At 42.6% G+C, this 22,140-nt stretch overlaps 2 protein-coding genes across 4 annotated transcripts; both read left to right on the forward strand.

Moving 5' to 3' along the window:
- The first annotated feature begins 9,543 nt into the window (after positions 1–9,543).
- On the forward strand, positions 9,544–15,055 carry anxa13 (annexin A13). 2 transcript variants are annotated; one of them, XM_020103224.2, is made up of 11 exons: positions 9,544–9,713; positions 10,740–10,815; positions 10,913–11,007; positions 11,237–11,404; positions 11,514–11,547; positions 12,330–12,409; positions 12,621–12,689; positions 12,763–12,864; positions 13,115–13,190; positions 13,279–13,391; positions 13,508–15,055. In XM_020103224.2, the coding sequence occupies exons 1-11, from the start codon at positions 9,699–9,701 to the stop codon at positions 13,625–13,627; spliced, it is 948 nt and encodes a 315-aa protein (XP_019958783.2). In that variant the 5' UTR covers positions 9,544–9,698; the 3' UTR covers positions 13,628–15,055. The 2 variants fall into 2 exon arrangements, with proteins under 2 accessions (XP_019958783.2, XP_019958782.2); XM_020103223.2 differs by having other exon boundaries at positions 9,546–9,713; positions 11,234–11,404.
- A 577-nt stretch (positions 15,056–15,632) lies between these two features.
- Positions 15,633–20,940, forward strand: LOC109639624 (coiled-coil domain-containing protein 106). Of its 2 annotated transcripts, none has more exons than XM_020103195.2 (5): positions 15,633–15,790; positions 17,478–17,695; positions 17,813–18,025; positions 18,110–18,316; positions 18,693–20,940. In XM_020103195.2, exons 2-5 carry the CDS (start codon positions 17,488–17,490, stop codon positions 19,070–19,072), a joined length of 1,008 nt encoding a protein of 335 aa, XP_019958754.1. In that variant the 5' UTR covers positions 15,633–15,790; positions 17,478–17,487; the 3' UTR covers positions 19,073–20,940. The 2 variants fall into 2 exon arrangements, with proteins under 2 accessions (XP_019958754.1, XP_069368988.1); XM_069512887.1 differs by lacking the exon at positions 15,633–15,790 and adding an exon at positions 15,814–16,299.
- The last annotated feature ends 1,200 nt before the right edge of the window (positions 20,941–22,140 follow it).

A 22,140-nucleotide genomic window follows, 5' to 3' on the forward strand; every position in this document is an offset into this window, starting at 1 on the left:
CCGTGTGTTCACCATTTTTGATCTCAGTGAAAATTCACTCTCGTTTTTGCTCTTCAAAACATTTCTAATCCCACGGGTGGTTCATACGAGACACTCCCATGATGCATTTCTGCTTAGTAATCATCCCTGTCTCAGGTTTGTTTGCTTATCCTTCTTGTAGACATGCAGTTGGTGAAACCCTGGCCTCTAAAAGCCTCGTGCATCATAACCACTTTAGGATATGCACAACTTGGCAACTGTCCTGAAATGCTTTTATGGCGTGTTGTGGTCTTTTGAACAGGGATCAGTGGAGGCTCTGCAGGAAGCAGTAGACAGGAGATGGTATCAAATGCTGACTCCAGACCCCTGCAGAAAAACTCAGCGTCGTCATTTTCCAATTCCAAAATAATTACTGGCCAAGGTGATATTATTTATTCCCCGAGCCGAAGGGAAAATCGCTTCCTGCTCTATTAATCCACCAGTTTTTTCAGCCCCATTAATTCTGCCTAATGAGCATTACGTGAAACTAAGTGTCTACAAGTACTTATATCTGTGAATGTACAGGCAGTGATGCAGCAGAAATAACTGCAGAGAGCTATTGTGCAAAGCAAACATGTTAGCATTGATTACAGTTTACTGGAGCACTTTCAGATACACAGAGGATCGATGCGTGGCTGCTGCAGGGAACTGACAGAAAGTTCAGAGAACGAAGCAGTTATGAGACGAGGAGACAGTAACATTTAATTTAGCATTCAATTATATCAGTTACCAATTAGATGCCAATCATGCATGAAGAAAAAACATTTAGTAAGTGCTCAACAGGAATTTCTGGGACTGAGTTTCTAATGTTTATGAATATTTTTACTCAAGAACATTCACTGCTTGTCAGTGAATTTAAATCTGCAATGATCAATGTTAATCATCTCTGGGTTTGTCATTGCAAATTTAAAAAGCTCTTGGTTTAATGTCTTTAAGCACATTGTTTTGGTTTTCTGACACTTTTTTTGTTTTGGTTTAGTCTCGATAATTTTCATCAACCCAGGACCCAGCATCAGCAGCCAGCTGTTTTCTGGATAAAACATCTGGTAACCCCCCCCCCGGTACCATAATACACGAGCGTCACCAGACACTGTTGGCAACTTGAAGGGTGCTCGGAGAACGCAAACCTCCTCCAAGGCTTTAAATAATCAAATAAAAAATAGAATAATATTAATTAAATAAAACTGGTAAACCCAGTGAAAAACTGGTGTTCAGACAGCTTCCCACGCTGCTGGAGCATCGTCAAAAAGGCGTTAGACACAGTTGGCAAGTAGAGGGGCACAGGGAGAGCATGTGCACGTTATCTGGCCATGTTGAAGAAAGTGAAAAAGAGAAATCCTGGTTCAACCCATTTATCCAAATTCCCTCAAAACTTTAATGGGTTCTCTCTTGGGTTATCGGTTCAGTAGTTTTAAAGTAATTCTGCAGACAGAACGGAAATGAAAACATAACAGCCCATCTGCCCGGGGCCTGAAGTTTTGTCAATTCTGAAATTGGCTCAGGCCTGATCACAGAGACAGAGAGTGAATATTGGATTTATATGCATTTATTCATCTTAAACATTCAGTTTAAATGTACATTTCCACCCAAAATAAGATAAACATAGATTGAAACCATCCAAAGTATGATTTGGATTCGACAACAGGCACTAACTAAAGTCTGTGAATGGCTTGTGAGTAAACATTTTATTTAAAAAAGTAAATCAGATTAAGTTCTGTAATGAACCTAACAAAGCAAAACTAATTTCTTTTGCTGTGATTAAAAAGTAATGACAGAAGAGGAGCAGCATTGAAGTGGCAGCACAGGACACATCCATCACTTGCTGCAAACTCTCTGGATCTCCTGCGGAGCATGTAAGAGTCACAGTTGGACGTTCCTGTACCTCTTTGTTGTCTTTGCGGGACAGCGGGACACATCCACCGGCACGGCAGGACTTATTTTCAAACCTCAGACGTGAACCTCTTCGTGGATGAGGCCCTGTGGGTAGAGAGGGATGACGGCGGCGGGACAGAACATGAGGGGATGCTGATCACCTGGCACAAGGCAGCGCGCTCTGTCGCTGACTCATCCGTCTCTCAGATGCAGGGACGACCAGGAGTGGGGGGTGAGGACGGGATGTTCTCATGTGTGGACTCATGAACAATAACTGTAACGCTCATGACTCACATAGAGGGGTTGTGTGTGTGTGTGTGGAGGGATGTGGGCAGGAGACTCACACAGGTGGACAGACACACACATGCTCCACAATGTGATCTTATTTTCTCATATATACTGAGAAGGACTTATTTCATTTCCAAATGCTTAAAATCCATTGAGCAGGTTCGGACGCTGCTCTTATTCTGTCGTTTTAATGTAGGCTACTTTAACTTGTAAGTTTTTTATTATTCCCATTAGGATGTGCAGTTTATGATTCATTTCACCAGGTTTCTCTATTTGTTGAAATTGTCCTCACAATGTTCCAACGCTTCAACAGACTCATGGACGCATCATATCACAGACTTTAAATAAAAACATGAGCTCCCCAAAAGTGAAGCCAAGTGTCAAAATCAGACAGAAGATCAAGGAGGACAAAACGAGAGAACATCATAATCTTTTAATGAGTCTTTGAGTTTATATTCTTCCTGGACTTATGTTGACCCGTAACGGTTTTACTTCTCATTTCTTCCAGTGATTCATGAGCAGATCCTGTGATCCAGTGGGTGTGTTTGATTCGTTCGACACCACGGCCGTGTGGGCAGACCCGCCACCCACGAGATCCTGTTCCCTCCATCCTCTGAAGCCACGCTCCGGTCTGGACTCCCACACAGCTTTCCTCAATGGTGGCTCCATCGTTAGAGGAGCCCCCCCGGTGATGTGAGCACCCATGACTCACAAAGAGCCTCTGTTACCACCACCAACCACCTCCACAAGAGAATCCACAATACACACATGAATACATCTACACACTCAGGTGCACGCTCACAGTTCGATTACTTACTCATTCCTGCGTGCGTAAGATAATGAATAGGTCGTCTGATGAGTAATTTCATGCCCCCGTCAAAAAAAAGGCACCGTTTGACTGATGCAGGGATGAACAACTGGAAACTGCTCATTAAAACCTTGAAGCTGGCGTCACTCGTCTGCTGTCGGATTCAGGTAGATGAGCTCTGAGCAAATACTGACGCAGCCACTGACGAGTTAGTGTCATTGGAGAATATCCAGAAACATGCATCTGCATCTGACTATCCTCACCTTGTAAATCATTCATGAAGAGGATTATTTCAGAGGATGAATGTCTTCCTCTTACGGTACCAAACAGAGTGTAGAGTTTAGTGTGGCTGCTTTCAGAGATTCACTGAGGTCGGAGCATTTTCCTCCAATTATCAGCAGGGGCTGTAGGTGAGAATTCAAATGTTCAAGTCAGTCGCTCTATTTTCCAGAACTTTTCGTGTCAACCCCTTTAAGTAAAAGGTCCAGAACATTCACAACATGCTGAGGTTTCTGACGTGACGTGAAGCTGGAAGAAAAACAATTGTCTCAGGATGAAAAAGAGGAGGACGAAGAAGACCAAGACGTCAAGACAACTGGAGAGTTTTGGGTGAAAAGGGTCGATGAGACGGAAACATCAACATGTTCAACTGCCATCTACTCCACCCCTCGTCTGAAGGTTCATGGACATTTTCTTTTTGTCGATCCCCTGCGCCGTTCTTCCTGTCATTGACATTGACAAACAAAACATCAAAGACAAGATGCATATTTATTAAAGAATATATAATTATAAAAAAAAGAAACGCAGACTCCTTAATGCAACCTTCCATTATTCCAAAATTAGACGAGCCTCCATTAGATATGGCAACTATTCTTACAACATGATTGATTGCACTAAATTATCATAAACCCAAAAGGCTGATGGGCAATTTATATCTGCCGCTGACAGGATGAAGCCAGTTTCATCGCTCTGTGATATCGAATGACGAACTCTGGATAATGGCTTCAGCCCAAAATGCTTCACAGTATTTTTAGAGATGAAGTCCTGAAATATTGGTAATCAATGTTGTTATTAGTGTTCCTGAAACTCAAGATGCCATTAGTCACTGGGCTCCTCCTCCACGGCCAGGAGACATTATATATTTATGAGCCAAATTATATCTAAACTGCTTATCCAAGACAAACAGTGCATGTACCAGAGGTCCAGGACTGTGTAGTGCATGCATTTACAATTATCTCTGCTGACGATAGTGTGCATGCACCGCATTACATTTACTCAAACTCAGGGCCGGTTACAGTCCCTGCAGACGTGACAGCAGCTTGTGAATTTCCAGCGCCTGGCGTGCAAACACCTTGTAGGCAAAGAAGGAGAGCGTTTTCCTCCCCGGCTGCAATTCTCTCCTCACGTTGTTGTGATTAACTGCCGGGGCCCGATGACACCTCTCCCAATTAGTGAGGCCCTTCAGCCGCACACTGAGAGGAGCCCATTTGTCTCAGAATTTCCTCTTCTTGCTCCTGTCAGACGATTTCCTCCGTCGTTTGGAAGACAGAACACCTCCACCCGTGCTCACACACACATGGATGCAGTCCACCTGTGTTTTTATGGATGATGATATACTGTAGGCTTGTGTCTGCGTCTGTGCCGTGTTTGTTTATTGTGCATATTTTCATATTTCAGAGTGCAGAATGATTCATCTTGCGTTTTTATCTTATGGAAGATAAAAGAAAAGAAAAGCATAGTTGCACCAGACAAAGGAAGCTGCTGCTGGTAAAACCTGTCAGTGTGATAAATAGAGTAAAGCTGTTTAAATGTCCGGGCCTTGGTTCATACAGACGTATTTAAAACACATAAAACAAAGTATAAGTATGTTAAACATGTTCAAATCAAACACATGACTTAATCTTTATCAAGTCTATAACAATATATTGTATCTCCATGTGTTTCCCATCTTTCACAAATGAACCTGCTGAACACTGGAAGGTGGACGCTCGGTTGCGCACCGCCCCCTGGTGGTGGTGGAACCCCACGTCATGACGTCCTGAGATGACGTTGACTCTTCATCAGCTTCCTCATCCTCTTCCTCATCTAACCTGCTGTTGTTTCTTTTCTTCCACCTGAAGATGTAGGAACTTTTAAGGTAAATATGATGGACCAGTTAAATCCCACATGTCACTTTCAAATGAAATGTGAAATGTTTATTTTGGAACATGTCTATCACATGGTGTCTGTAAAATATCCTCAAAGAACGAGTGGAGATGCAGCCAGGGTTTTGTATTGACTCTCATTGAATTAGGAGGAAACATTTGGGAAATTGTGAAGTCAGTGTTGGAGGAGGAACCTTAATCCAAAATAAAGATTATAGATGTATAAGTATGTAAATGTGCTCATTATGCAGACTGGCTCGTATTATATTTACTTTTACACTCATGTGACTATATGTTGGAATATTACACATTTCCAGTAGAAGCTGTTCTGCAGCTTGTGAATCTTCATCTTCTGTCCGAGAGAAACATGGAGTGTAATGAGTCAGCGAGACGTCTCCCTCAGTGTCCAGCTGCATCAGTAATAATTTAAGCTGCATAATTTGCTGTGGCTTCTGCATGAACACATTTATAATGGGATTCATTGGAGAAGAGGGTTAGTTAGATAATGTCTTCTTTATGTGAACCTCTATATAATATAAAGACGTCTATTCTTGTGTATTTTATTTTTTTTGACATAATGGGTGAAAACGTGAGTTGGAAGTGACAGATTTTTGACATTTCCGCTGCTTGTAATCACATCATCTGTTCTGTTGCAGCCTGGTGGTCGTCATTTAAAAATTAGGGGAAATAAAATCAAAATAGTTCATTTTTCTCTCCACAAATCACATTGTTACTGATATTAAACAGTCTGTTGTAAAGAGAATCCATCACTGACTTACACAGGAGACATGTGGAGCTGAAAACATGCAATCTCAATATGTGAATTAAGCTTTTTAATGACAACGAATCCTGCATTGAAGTGGCAAAGAGTCACAAGAACCAAACTTAAAACCAGCTCAGCAAATGAATTTCATTATTTCAAGGCTCATTATTGAACATGAGGGAGATTCTGGGACCAGCTCTGCATCACAGAAAGAGCAGCTCCTCATCTAATAATCCACTTTATCCTCTTTTTTACACCAGGTCTTCTCCTCCTCTCCGTCATCACTGTACTTTTCACCAACACAAACAACCCAAGGCCACGACGCTGGTGAGTCACACTCACACAGACGTGTGTGAATGAGAGCAAAGTCAATGTTCATTCATTAAAAACAAAAAGGCTTTCCTTTGACGTCATCGGTCATAATCACACAGTTGTAGCAATTTCCAGAAGGCGATGGTGCTTTATCTCCAGCGTCCCTGCCTCCGGGTAGCAGGCAGGCGGCTGATTGATGGGGGGCGAGGTGGCCTCTCTCAGGGACCAGTGTGCAGTCGCTCACTCACCGTTAGTCACCGGCTCTCAGCCGTCTGAGCTGGAAATGTCTGACACCCACTGCGAAACCCCATGAACACACACACACACACACAGATCAGATGAGGGAAACGAAGGTTAGAAATAAAACTTCACTGTTCTAAGAAGGAGGCGATAGAGGAACATAATGCTTTAGTGGAGTAAAGGTAAAACGTTCCTGAAGGTAAATCTACCAGAGTTAAGTACAGGTACATTAGAAAGTACAATTATTAAGGCGTCCACATACTTTTGTCCTTGAACTGATGTTCAGGTGTTTATGAATCTAATGGATATTAGAAGAATAGAGATGGAATTAAATCCACATTACACATCAATAGTTAATTATCTTCAGACTGAGACTCGATAGATACTATGAAATATGAGAATTGATTAAAATGTTACACAGAATAATTTTTTTTATTCAGTTCATTTTTTCAGATTCTTTTGTCTTTTCATTTAATTTTAGTTTAGTTATTGAGTTTTATAGGAATTCATCATTTGCAGCAGTATTTGGCTGCAGTTACATTAAATGACCACTAGATGAAGACATTTATCCACTTATGCCATTGAACACAGAATCGAGTGCAATTGTTTTCATGGGAAACTTCAGGACCAGCCTGTGTGACGCTCCCATCACATTTATAACGCGTGTAGAGTGAGTGACTGCATGTCTTATCTTCAGGAGACCACAAAGAAAAAATACAAATATGTGTTCAAGCAGGTAGAGAAGAGAGAACAACACAGAGAGGGAGAAATGTCTGCAGCACAGTGACACCAATGCTTCGCTCCATCTTGGGGGCTGTGGTGCCCTGAACTACCACCAGGGCCCAGTGAGAGGAACCAGAATCCTGGACTGTACATCACCAGGATTTTACACCAGGAGCAGGTGAACAATGCATCGATTATGAGCAGAGCTTTGTTTTCATGGAACAAAAGACTTTAGTGAACTCAGAAGGTCTCATGATCTTTCCGGCTGAGACGAGGAGGAAATGAGAGACTGTGCAGCTTTGTCTGATGCACACTTCTGCTGTTGCTGTGTCAAGTTAAAATGTCTTTTTCAGGGATGAGCAGTTTCACAGTTCATCCTCCACAAAAGAAACAAGTCTGTGTGGTTTTGTCTTTCTTCCTTCAGAATGTCTTTTTAAAGTCCTGATATTTATGATAATCTGGAGCTGATGTGCCAAAATATGAAGTATTTCATTGTTTGTGTCGTATAACTTAACAAGATGCTCCACGTTCCTCATTTTAGAGCAGGCTACACAAAATATATAATAACAAAACAAAGGGAACAGTTGACCAATGAAAAGACAAGTGAAGGAGTGAAGCCGTCCTGCTGTGACAACATAACAAATAAAGGTTCAAATTCTTGACAGATTTTCTTCTTCTAGTTTTGCTTTTAGAAGATATTCATCGAGATTCAAGTTTCTCCTGCAGAGCTAAAATATTTTTGCAGGTAAAACTCCTGCCTGACCTCTTTAACACGGCTGAAACTCAAACCTCTGAGCGGCTCAGACTCACAACAGGTTTTGTTTGAGGTCAAAACACGAGTCTGGGTCCTGGGCCAGCATGACATTGCACTGGAGCCGCTTTCTTTTGAATGGCGTCTTTGTTTCCGTCACAGAGCCACAATAAAGACTTCGGTGGGATCCCCTTCCACCGCCTGTGAGACCAAGACCATAACTTCCCCAGATCTGAGATGCCTGAGCGGTCTGCTGCACAGTCTGACACATGGTGGACAAACAGTTTGGAAATTATACATGACATAAAGTGAAATTGTGACAATAGGCAAATTAAAGCAACACTATGTATCTGCTACTGAGCAACAGCGCCCCCTGCAGCCACACGTGGTATCGATCCTGATCCGTGGTTTCTCTCCGGCACTAGAAGAGCCGCCGCAGTGTTTAACAGCTGCTGCACTTGTTTACTTTGAGTTATTTGTCCCGAGAGTTTCCCTCATTGATCCTCCAGGTAAACTTCAGATAAATATACAGTGAGGAGAGGATGAGTCACCTCCTTTAATTGCACGTCTTCGTTGGTGTGACGTCAGCAGGATGTTAATTGGAGCGGTTTATGCAGTTTGTGCATGTGTTGTCGGAGGCTGGAGGCCTTATTGTGGACGGCAGCAGCTCTCCTGCTCAGTGGGAGAGTAATTAAGATACAGGGACGGTGATAGAGGAGCGTAGGCAGCTACAGCTGGTAATTATACTGTGGACCGCAGGTTTATTATTATCCTGTGTACTCAACTTTTCCTACATTTATCCTCCATATAATAAACTGCACAACCACTTTTATAATATATTTTGTTCGTTGTCCCTTTTTCCTGGTGAACACATCTCAGATTTTTGTATTTTTTTATGAAAGTTGGGCACAGAGGCTGTTAAAAGATCCAAATATCACCACCTGCATTTGCTTTGACTCCCAGGAAACAATCTGAGCTACAGCTGCATTAATATGTCACAATTTACTTCAGGAGGGTCAAAGGTCAACTTTCCCTGCAACAAGAGAGGATGACCGAAGGTATGAAGAGTAAAAGATCCTCAGGTTGAATAAGGACTTTGAACACAAATTAGTTTATCATACTGTGAGATAACTGAACCACCAATATATTATGTTCCAAATATACCCACGAGTGAGTCACACTCAGTTTAGGTGCAGCGATCAAACGCAACATTTCTCCAACAAAGCCCAGGTTAAAAGAGATTCAACCCCTCGACCCCACCGGAGTAAGATGTGTCTGTGACGTGTAAACCTCTCAGAGTAATGAGTATTTAAGAGTATTTAAGTATTATTTTAGCATTAAAAACAAACAAAAAATGCTCAAAATACTCACATACTAGATTATAAAACACAAAAAGATTAAGAAGGAGACATTTCCTGGAAATAAAACAGTACCTTCAGTTTTTCAGTTAAGAAAGTGAAACACAATATCTGAAAATAAAAATAAATAAAGATTAGTACATTTAATGTCACGTGATAAGAAAAGAGAGAAGGTGAAATGCTGTCCACACGATAATACAAACTAAAGTAAGACGTCCTCACGGAGAAACACGTGGTGCTGGTCTCTCTGCGCCCCTGGATGTAAATGGTTAACCCGGCTGTGGTGACGTCACGCTCTGGTTGCTGCAGGCTCGGGCCGCAGTTTGGTGAGAAGAGGTCTGAGCAACTAACCAACCAAACTAACTAGTCCTCCAGTCTCCACCGACCGAGCACCAGCTGCTGGATCCACCCGATCGACGACATGGGAAACTGTCAGGTAACATTGGCTCAAAGATTTTTACGCGTCAGACGCACCGATGAGAAATAACGATGATAATTAAATCTGAGCCGATCAGCGGATCAGAGTGTGATCGATGCTTTAGACGTTGATCCAGTCGATCTCCAGGATTCACGTGAGACTCTGTGGATTTAATGTGCAGACAAATATCAGGCTGCATGAATCGCCACCGTGACTTGCGCACTTTGCGTAATGGACCGAACGACCGCAGTGGCTGTGTTCGCCCTCAAGTTACTGCGCAAAGAGAGAAAACCCAGATAAATTCATTTTATCGCGGCGGGATTTAAAGTGTTAACGTTTCATATAAACTGGGTTTTGTGTTTTATCCTTATTATTTTACTACTAAAACGACCGTGGGACAGAACACTGTGTTTGGTTTTACGCAGAGCAGAGGAGGAGCCACTCCCCTGCGGAATTCATCACTGCTCCGTTAGACTAGAGCCGATATGAATGTGTGTGTGTGTGTGTGTGTGTGTGTTTGTTTTGCAAGAGTGAGACTGCAAGAGGTTAAAAACAAATTAAAACAAATCCAGCTCCGGCCCCTTTTCTAGTGTTTTCATATATTATTGTATCATATTAGAATAAATGGTACATTAAAGTTGTTTTTCATATCAACACAGAGATCGTTTTAGCTTCAAGCATGAAACTTCACATTGATCCTATTATTGTAAATTGAGAAACGTTTCCTGCTCTTCTCTGTTGTCATCGATGTATTTCCATTGTGTGGACCCTTGAAATCTCCTCTCAGACCCTTGTTGGCCCCTGAGCCGCACTTTGATTCTCGCTGGCATTCGTTGAGCCCCCACCAAGTTTGTTTAAAGACCTCCGGCCCTGGATTCCACAACTGAAGCATTGTGTAACGGTCCTCCCCTCCCCCCACGGGCCAGCTGCTCCTGTCATGGCACGAATCCCTGTGAACTTAATTTAGACGGAGATTATATTGATTCAATCACTGGTTTGAGCTTCAGAGTTTATGAACGTAACGGCCGTCTTTTGTCTCCTCAGCCAACAATCGTGCCTTACGAGGACTTTGATGTCATAGCGGACATCAAGGCCATCCGCAAAGCCTGCAAAGGGATCGGTAAGTTGGGAATACGTTTGGTTTCACAACTTTGAGTTTCACTTGCAAATTAAATTGTTTATTCTTCTTCTGCATCTGTTTGTGTTTCCTTTTTCAGGAACTGATGAACAGGCCATTATTGACATCCTGGCAAACCGCTGCTGCTTTCAGCGGCAGGAAATTAAACAGGCTTATTTTGACAAGTATGACGACGTAAGTGTGACTCAGCAACACAGACTGATATTATATATTATATATTACTAAGCACTAACTAGAGCGTAAACCTCCATCAAGGCCCAACGGCCCCCCCCCCATGAAACCACATTTACATCCACGAGATACAAAAATATGTAAATTCCCTCTTGCAATGTTTATGATCGCATCTGTATCAGACAAATGGACATGAGTGAAAACATAACGTCCTGTGTCTCTGCGTCAGGAGCTGGCGGACGTGTTGAAAAGCGAGTTGAGTGGAAACTTTGAGAAGGCCATCCTCGCCATGCTGGACCCGCCCGTCATCTACGCCGTGAAGGAGCTGAGGAAGGCGATGAAGGGGGCGGGAACAGACGAAGACGTCCTGGTGGAAATCCTCTGCACCGCTACGAACGCTGCAAGTTGCAAATTAGCACGTTTTGTAAACGAAATAAAGATTGAACCAGTGACATGCAAGTTAAGACATTTACAGACATCTAACTTTATATTTGTTGTGTTTGCATCAGGACATCGCCATGTTCAAGGAATGCTACTTTCAGGGTAAGACTAAACCTCACATTCATGAACATGTGGATTAATGTCTTGTTTCCCATCCCTGTGTCATGAACTCTGGAAAACTGGGGAAGTTGACTCATTAGATTCCCACATAAGAGACATTCAGACACTATTCTTGTCCCTGAAGAACAGTCACACTTTGTTTAGTCAAGGCCCACCCTGCTGTGACTTCCTGTTTCACGATGACATCTGAGCTTATCGCTGCATTAATTAAGGATTTCCCAAAGTCTTGGCTTTTTCCTCCCCCCCTTAAATTATACAAAAGCATCAGCACAATCTTTGAATAAATTGCAATTACACCAGTTTCTCTCTGCCATGTTGCACCGATGCATTCTGGATAAGAAGCTGAAATGACTCTAATCTAATCATAGCTTAGACGAGGTCGTCTGTGAGGGTTTGTTTGATAACTAGGCTGCGTCCTGCTGCTGCATGAATCATGTCGGTTTGAGAATGGTGCCGCGAGTCAGAGTGCGAAGTACAGAAATAAAGCCACAGTCCACAGCGGTAGTTATAGCAGTAGTCTGTATTTATAATGAGTTTTTCTGGTGTTGACGTGTGATTTAAGACAGAAAACAGACCGACCTGGAAAGTGGGACAATTATTAACGTAAACAAACAGGACTGGTTGAAGAGAGTTACACATTAAGAGCAAGATTCACTGAATGAGTATCTGTTGGCCTCGACTTTAAATACTCACATGTCAAATAAACAGAATGAATCTTGTTTATTTTTGTCATTATATTTGTTTCTCTTGTTTTTTATTGTCAGTGCATGAACGGGATCTAGAAGCAGATATCGAGGGCGACACGAGCGGAGACGTGAGAAACCTCCTCACTGCTCTGCTGCAGGTGAGCCGCTCCACTCTGTAACTTAACTCCTCCCATCTGTGCCGGCATCTGAAATGGAGCTCACTCTCCCTGTGCCCAGTTATGCCCTATGAACCCCCCCCGACACACACACACACACACACTCACACTCATAGACACACAGCAGATTCAGTTGCATGAGTCAGACACAAAGTTTTCATGAAGCTGCAAAAACCTCTACTTCTAAATCTAGGGCAACAGAGACGAGAGCTACGAGGTGGACGAAGAGCTCGCCGAACAAGATGCTACTTCCCTGATTGAGGTAACGTTTCCTCTGCAGCACGTCGTCACAGATTTGCAGATTGGTGGATAATGAAAGTAATAATCTGTGTCAGGCTGGTGAGGAACGCTTCGGGACAGACGAGTCCACCTTCAGCTACATTCTGGCCTCCAGAAACTACCTGCAGCTCCAGGCCACATTCAAGATATATGAGCAGGTCGGTTTGAGTGTCGCTGCGTCTGCAGAGTATCAGTTGATATGGCTGAGACATGTCGTCTCCAGCATGTGTGAATTAAACAGGGATCATTTGTACTGTACTTTCCCTGAGGGCCTCAGTGTCCTGAACATTTTTAATGACCTTGTCTCACATTTTGATAAATTACTAATCGCTATACGTAAAACTGAAGGAACATGTGGAGCTGGAAAATGAAACGTCACCACTTTATCTTCACACTTTGTCCACACAGCTCTCGGGGACTGAAATCCTGGACGCCATCGAGAACGAGACTTCTGGGACACTGAAGAAATGCTACATCGCTCTTGGTTAGTGGGAAATACAAAGTGTTGCATGAGGAGGTGCTGTAGTAAACTGCTGAGGAGTTTAATGAAACCTGTTCCTCCGTCCTCACAGTGAGAGTCGCTAAGAATCCTCAGCTCTACTTCGCCAGGCGTCTGAACAAGGCGATGAAAGGAGCCGGCACCGATGAGGACACACTCATACGCATCATCGTGTGTCGCTCTGAGGTCGGATACGGATTCAATCCTGAAACACATTCAGAAATCTCTGCACAGATTTTAACCCGTGTAGAGACGATTGCATCTGCCCCTCGTCCTCTAATGGTTTTTCCCTCTGTCTGCAGTTTGACCTTGAGACCATCAAAGACATGTACCTGGAGAAGTACGACGTGTCCCTGAAGGACGCCCTGAGGGACGAGTGCGGCGGCGACTTTAAACGCCTCCTCCTGGCCATCTGCCACTGAGAGACGCCGGCAGAGCGTCGGAGGTGAAAGACGGAGACGGCAGAGGAAGTTTGTCCCAACGTCGCTGCTGTTCTCTGTCCAACAAACTAACAAACACTCCTCGGCCTCCGTGTGACGCCGTGTGGGGAGCAGGAGGGGGGAGGTGATGGGAGAACTAACCCGGCTCATGTCTTGAGTGAATGTTGGTGGCTCTGTGTTTTTTAACTTTTATTTTCACAGATATCGAAGTAAATTTCCTTTTTCTATAACTGTGTCCGTCAATCGCTGCCAGTTTCATAGTCTGTTTTTAACCTTTCACTTCTTAACACCTTTTCCAGCATTTACACAGTGACGAGTTATTTTCAGTCACTTTAAAACAAGCACCGAGTTTATACAGGTTCTTCAGGCTGATGCAATAGTACCGATTTGATTTAAGACTTGATAGAATTAATGTGATCTAAAGCTAAAGCCAGAGTTCGTCTTGCTGCTGCAAATATAACAACTACAGAGGAGTTTTAAAGAAATGAGAAGACTGTTTTTTATTTGCATATATTAGACAAATATGTCTAAATCGAAACAATTTAGTCAATGATTACGTTTCACCTGCTTTTATAAAATCGAATAACGAATCAAAACCAAATTAACAAAACAGATCTTTTAAATTATTTAACCTGCACTTTGACCTTTTAGTTTGGTCCATGTCATGGCCAGTCATCCATCCTTAAACACAATCTCTGTCCTGACCCTAATACTCTCCCATTACTCACAAACATACTATAGTGTTACATTATTAAAAGTATTATCCCGTCTCATACAAACTAATTCTTCGTCAGTGCTTTATTTTTTTGGGGCCATTTTCTTCCCCCTCCAACCCGACTGTTAAACTTTCCCTGCTGTTAAAACGATTGAAGCTTTGAACTGAAGAAATGTGAACGTGTGTTTTGAGGAATATCTGCTGGGATCATGAAGGATATGAGATGTTATGCAATTGGATTCTCGTCTTCACAGCAGAGAAATCAGATGAAATATTTTATTAGTTGCTTATTGAGAGAAACTATATATTGATTTACGATATGTTGCATTTTTACCCAGTAAAACTATAAAAAACTTGACAAATCCAAATACACCTCATTTTTTATTTTATTTACGTCTAACACAGTCGATGTTTTAATATTTAACATTATTTAGCGGACTGTTTCACGTAGGCCAGAGGTTAAATACAAGAGGAGAAACCTGCTTTAACATCTGGACAGTCTGATGTCATGTCTGTTTCTTTTATGTCTACACAAGGCAGCTGAGATTTGTTGAAATGACCACTATTTTAAACAGTTAGCAAAAAGCTGAGTAGAGACTCAAGTAAATGACGTCAGTGTGGTCGTGGGTTTGGTGTTTTCCTCTCTGTAGCCAAAGATTATTAGTTTAACTGCAAATAAAAGGCTTGTAACATCATCATGTCTCGGCCTTGTTGTGTTTTCACCCCCGTTGATTAATATATTTGGTGTTTTGTTCGACTGTTGGTTTGTTTTTCAGCAGGATCACCAACAAAAACCTCTGGACATTGTGGTGGAAACCTGAAAAATCCTGAGATCAACTTTGTCTTTTGAGAGTTTTATTAACTTGAGTTTCCACTACAACAGATTTCTCTGTAACTAAGGCCAAGAATGAACTTGTTCTTCTTTTACTTTCCTTGACATTGCAATGGAATATGACATTCTTCAATTTTAAATCTCCAATAGAATTAAGCCCCAGTGAACTGTTGGTTTAAAAATATAGTACAAGTAAATAAAGAAGTATGAAATAGAAATATTATACTTTTTGGAATTTAAAAAGAAAGAAGCAAATTTACATTTAGTGGGATTAATTCTTATGTAAAATGGTTAAAGTAAATAATACTAGAATTTCCAAAATTAAGTCTTTATACTCTGATGAATCAATATAAAGAATAAACAACAAGCAGTATTTTGTGAGAATTGTCCTTTGGCACAGTGGGGAGAATTACGAGCTTTTTTTGTAGCACCTGAAGGCATCTTCCCCTCCCTCCCTCCCTCTCTCCCTCTCTCTCTCATTCTTCCTCCACTCGTCTGTTTATTTTGGTGATAAACGGTGAATTAAGATTCATTCTCCATCTTCCAGAGGCGCAGGGACGTTCCAGGTGTTAGTCTGATCCCCTGGACTCTGCTGAAGGTACGTGGCTCTCTCTGTTCCTCTGCCTTTGTTGCTCCTTTTCTCTGGTAATTACAGTCATTAGCATCCATCTTGGTGGGAGATAATTAAATCCACTGCAAGGAGAAATGGTTCGCCCCTCTGCAGCCCAATAACACGGCTCCTCTACATGCATCATCTAAGGTTTAGAACTTATGTCATTGCAAATATGCAATGTTTTAAATTTCCCTCACAGAGTTTGAGTGACAGGTGATAAACCTGCAGACCTGAGCTGCTGCACCTAATCCCCAGATATTTTAAGATGGAAAGTTTATTCTCAGATTGCAGCATTTGATGCACATTGCAGAACTTCCCACGCTGTGTCAGGTGCAGATTAATCACTGCAGCACTCACTCCTTCATTGTGTTTGGACGCTGCAGCAACATGCACATGTCACCAGTCCATGCAGCATCATCACCATGGAAACATCCAGAGAAGCCATGATGGACACTTCCTGCAACAACAGCAACTCGATCAACTGCTCTACTACTGTAACTACTACTGTATCTGCTACACTACTTCTAATACTACTAATCTACTTGTATAACTACCATACTGCTACTTTACTACATGTTGGTTCTCGGGGTTGAGATATTGAACCCACTTTTATCAAGCACCTGAATAGAAACCTCTGATATTATGTGAATCAAAAGTCAGACAGCACAGACAGGCCACCCCTCTTTATAGAAATGTTACGTAGACAAACGTCTCAATCATTAACTGTGAGTTAACATTCATTAACCATTAAACTCACTTGACTTCATGCTCCGTGATTCCAGCGTCAGTTATTCAGTATCTACAAAACTGCATCTTTTAAAACACGTCACTGTTTCTCAGACCAAGTGCACAACTTACAAGTCGTGGAAACAAATGACAGGGTTCATGTCTCCACACGCTGAGACCTCTTGATGTTTGATTCCACTGAACTTTTGAAGCAGACACCGTCATTAAATTGAGAAACAGCAAATAAGAAGAATCCTCAGTGGAACAGGAAGGAGCCTCTTATTGATGTTTACATGTTTTTCTGTTCATGTGAAATAAAGCTTTAATGAGAACCTGCATTAAATCAAGAATCATACAACATATTATATTTCTTTGTTTTTCCTGGTGGTTTACTGTAAATTCCAAATAACTACTGCTGTTTATTTTATTATATAAAATACATTTTATGAAATGATTTTACTTCTCACAGTGTAGCCATGAAACAAATGAACTCCATAGAATTGTGTAGAATATAAACACAGAGGAAATGTTGACGTAGCATCTTTATAATTACAAGATCTATATTTCATAAATCTCTTAATTACTGGATACAAATCTCATAATTACAAGATTTGAACTTGTCGTCATGGCGACAGCTTTAGTCAGACTTCACGTCCTGCCAGCTGTTGACAGCAAACGACGGAGCAGCGCGAGTCGTCGACGTTTCCGTTTTTGTTGCGATATAGTAACTTTAACTTTTGTACACTATATATTTAGAAATGCTAACAGATTAAAAACACAAATACGTTTTATAATTAATCAGAATACTTCATTGGGAGGATTAAAAAATACATTTATAGGTCTTTGGAGTGACAGTCCTGATTTTTGACAGTGAAATACTAATAGTACACAATCTTTCTCCTCGATCACTGAAACCGAATTCTTTCTTCATTTTCTTCTTCCCCAGGTTTGAGGAGATGTCGTCCGTGTGGCAGCAGGAGCCGTCGGGTTACTCCCCCTGCGTAGAGATCGACTCCAGCTCCGTGCGGACCAAGGACAGGCTCAGCTCTCCGGCCTGGCTGAAGCAGGAGCAGGATGACCTCCGCATCATCAAGTGGGAGAACTTCCAGTCAGGAGCCTCGGCCGATTCTTTGCAGGACAACACACCCAGCAGCGCCATGTCAGGTACCGAGCAACAGAGGTGACATGAAACCAATCAGACCATGTTCCTGACTATTTATAGGATTTATAGTCTTTTGTGGCCTAAAAAGTACACAACCTGTGTATGTGGCCTCTCTCCAGCTGCCTCACATGTGGAGAGCCTGCCCCCGCGGGTGCTGCTGACCATCACCAAGCTGCAGTGCATGCTGGAGAGCAAACAGGAGCGCATCGCTGCACTGGAGAGGCAGGTGGAGGACCTGGTGCAGGACCGCCGCTTCCTGAGGAGCCAGATTGAAAACCTCACAAGCAATCGCTCCATGCCGACGTTCGCTTGCCCCAGTCCCGTCACAGAGGGTCAGTGTCTGAAGCATCTAGACCCATTGGTCTATTTCATTTATTCTCATCGATCGCTTCTCTTGTTTGGGTTTCTTCATACAGCGCCCAAACCCGGCAAAGTGCAACACTCGGAGAACAAATCTCGGAAGAGGGAAAAAGCTTCGTCCAGCTCCTCTGACGGCAGTGACAGCGGCTCTGAAGCGTCCGACTCGTCTGAAGTCTCAGCGGCATCAAGCGAACACAGACGGAGGAAACATCACAAGGACAAGAAAAGGTCGAAGAAAGGGAAGGACTACAGCAGGAAGAGAGGTAAAGTCCAATGTGCTGTCATTCAAAAAGAGCTGAAGTCACAACATCTTATAACACGTCACAATAAAGTATAATATTAATTGTTTACACTTTATAATTGGCACCATAGACTGTAGCTCCTCAAAGTGAAGCCAAATCTTCTTGATCACCCCCTTGTGGCTGACTGCTGTTTTGTTTTACCACTATGTTTGATTTTCATTTTTTTATTTGATGCTATAAAATGATCAAACATCGTGATTGACAGCTGAGAGTGACTCCCGATCGTGCAGCCTCTGGCTCCAAAAGTGCAAGATGGCAGGAGGAAGTGGAAACCTGTCGTCCATCTTTATTTAAAGTCTTTGGCGTAACCTCTTACCCCGTCCCTTCTCTCCACCAGCTACAGGTGTCCAGTACGTCATCCACCGCTACAAACAGGTCCTGTCGGCCTTCATCAAGAAAAAGAACATGAGCGAAGCTTTCCGACACCTCGGCATCGACCGCAACACCATCGCAAACACGGCGTCAATCGCCGAGCTCCACCTGGCCGGCAAAGACATGGTCCCCCTGGTGGGCATGTTCCGCCAGGGAGAGGAAACTCTGGTCAGCTACGCCCAAAGGTGCACCTTGGTCATTGACAGTGACGCGGACCTGTCCAGGAGAATAGACCAGATGAAAGCCAACGGCGAGCTTCTGCCCATCTCAGGGAAACGGCCGAGGGTGTCGCATTCTCACATGCAGCAGCTGGGGGGCGCTGCAGAAAGTATTTTAATAGGTTGATTAAACATAAGGAGCCTTGTTCAAGAAAAGTTTTCCTCTCAATCTGAACTGCTGGATTTAAATGTGCTTTTTCTTCTAGGGACAAGAAGTTTAAAATATTTTTTATTACATCAAGTAGCATTCAAACATGTGGACGTATGTTTTGTACACATTCATCTACAGTTGATTTCAATCTAGGATTTTTTTTTATATGTAAGAGCTTGTGTGTAGTGTTAGAAACACCCACAAGATGGCAGCGCTCACACATAAGACAATTCATTACAAACCTCCTTTAATCCAAAATGGTGGATAGTCGATTTTTCCTGCACTGGTTACTTTATGTTTAAATGAAGTTATTTTCATGCACTGTAATTTAAATCTGCATTCATGTGTTTGCTTAATGTTTCCAACCGGCCAACAAATGAAAATAGGACGTATATTGAGCGTCCTGTATCAGATACATTTAAATATGGCCTTTAATCGAGGCACTGGTTATGTAAACACCTCATCCCAGGTCTTATGATGCTAAAAAAAACAAATTCAGTGTCTGGAGCAGCAGATGTGCAGACGGATGGGAAAGCTTGGTAAAATATCCCCCGGCGATGGCGAGTGTCAGTGCAAAATGTCGCCGCTGGTTTCCTGTGGTGTTTGCTTTTCACGTGGAGTGACAAATGACTCGTGCAAAGCCATTACAGGGGCTGCACCCGCGCTGTTTATCTTTGCACGGGACTCTGTCACTGTCAGGGCCGTTCACGTGCCAGATATCTGCTTATCTTTCACTCACACTTCCCAATCCCTCCATCCCCCTCCTCCACCACCTCCACCACCTCCTGCTATGAACTCGTTCAGTCATTTCTCATCACTTCTCCATCTCACTTTCATCCCTTCATTTGCTCTTTTTTTGGAATTCCCAAAACTAACCAGGACAGAGGCAGAGCAGGAGGTGAAGACTTGTGGATAGTGTAGGAACATTTCAAGCCGCCAGAGGCAACCGTCAACCACCTTGCAGCTGGTTTACAGTCAGAGGGACCAGCTCCTGAGTGATGCAGATGTCAGTGTTGCTCTCGTCACCAGGACATGATGTGATTCTGCAAATCCTGACGTGAAAAAACACCTAATGGACTTTTTTGCTTTTGCACACCACCCCTGTTGGTCAGCATGTCCCCGAAATAAAGCAGCAGCATACAGCCCCAACCTGCACTTGAGTGGCAGCTGTGAATGTGTTGCTAATGACTCAGGGTGATGAATCTCAGAGCTGAAGATGGAGATAGGACGTGGGCCTAATCGAGCCTGAAGCGTCCTCTTCTCCTCCCCCGGCCTTTTGACTCCCACTGATGTGGGGCCAGCTGGGACTCCATTTTGTGTCTTTTCTGATTGCAGGTGCTGCGTCACTGCAGAGCTTCCAAGTGCCTGATGGCTACAAAAATTCAAACCCCTCCTCCTCCTCCTTCTCTCCGTCCGGCTTTGATTCTGACCTTGACAAAAAAAAAAGAGCATCTGGTCGTTCTCACAGAGAGGAGTTGTAATAACCACCAATCACCCTCTTAATGGTTCAAGTAAAATGGGTTTGAACTGGTGGGTTCAAATGAAATGAGGCAATGTTTTGTTGTACTTGTCGGGCCCTGCAGCAAGATAAAAGCCTCAGGTATATTTCTGAAAGATTCTAAGAGCTCAGACTGGAGCAGCTGATTAAAAAGGGAAAATACAGTATTTCTTGAGAAACTACTGAGATTATTATTCTGATGTATTGAGTTTCAGTGCTTCGCTTGTGTTTGCATTTCGCTGAGTCATTTGTATATAGAAGCATGTTTGTCATCAGGTCATCACGTTGTTTTTCTGTCTTATTAAACTGCTGCCATATTCAGTGGGAACCCGCCCACTGTATTTCCCATCTGTGTCTGTCTTTTTGCGGATCTATTGATGCTACTCTCACATATGCATGATTAATATAAAACTAAAGCCAGGAACCTTTAAAAAAAAAAAAGTATTTTACATAAGCTATTGTGCCTAAGTTTGTTTTTTGTATCTTATATAGTGCAGTCATTGTTTCCCATAATGCATCATGAAAAATAGCATACAACCAAGGTTCATTAGCCGAGCAATTTATACCATCATGAACCTTCTCGCAGACGGTTATAAGATCAGAGAGTTTCTGGTGTTCTCATATAACTGAGCAAGAAATTAAATACAGTTTTCCAATATATCAAATGACATATTTAATCTACTGCTATATTAGCATTTTCTGTTTTTACCTTTGCAATGTCTTTATTACAGTTTATATTTTTAGTGAGTCCTCCTGCTTTTAACCCGTTTGTCTGCCGGGTGCATGATGCATCCTCACAAGAAGAGGACTTGACTTGGCTGCGTACCAGTAATCATCAGAGCTACTCGTGTTTCAGCGGCACACGTAAACATGCAGGTTGTATTTTTCCGGCAGGTGGACGAACAGGTGCTCGGGCAGATTTTAATCTCACTAAATATTATCGGACGGTCGATGTTGGCGTGCATGCGAGACTCTTCACCTTTTGTTGCCCTTGGTCTTCCTGCTAATGGAATCTCAAAATAACCTGCTCGCTGTTGGAAAAAGTGGGTCACCGCACCAATGCAATGCCAATTCAATACAAAAGCATCAAGTAGTGCATTATGGGTATTTCCCCCTGTGGTGGAATTGAGGTGGGGGCGGCAGACTGCTGCAAATTCTCCTTCTTTTTCTGCAGTGACGTGAGATTCATAGATTCGTCCTCAGCCTTTTATTGGGAGTGAAAACATGCACAGCCTCTGGATTATTTACTGCTTTAGAGGACTGGATAACAGCGGAGTGGCCTCAGTGTAGCAGCTGAGGCACTAGAGGACAGTGTTGTATCCAGGACACTCTTGTCACATTCTGTTGTTTGTGGTCAGAAAAATCTCAAAAACACCCTGAAAGCACAATTTGCTGATTAGATTCGGTCTGACAGTCACAAGCTTTGACCACAATGCAGAGTGAGTTTTATTAGAACCTCTAAAACACATAATAAACCAAAGATACACACACATGCTTAAAAAAAATCCCCTCTCACACAAAACAGTGACATTCAAACAGGGAATCG

Source organism: Paralichthys olivaceus, chromosome 17 (genome assembly GCF_024713975.1).
Source record: "Paralichthys olivaceus isolate ysfri-2021 chromosome 17, ASM2471397v2, whole genome shotgun sequence".
Taxonomy (NCBI): Eukaryota; Metazoa; Chordata; class Actinopteri; order Pleuronectiformes; family Paralichthyidae; genus Paralichthys; species Paralichthys olivaceus.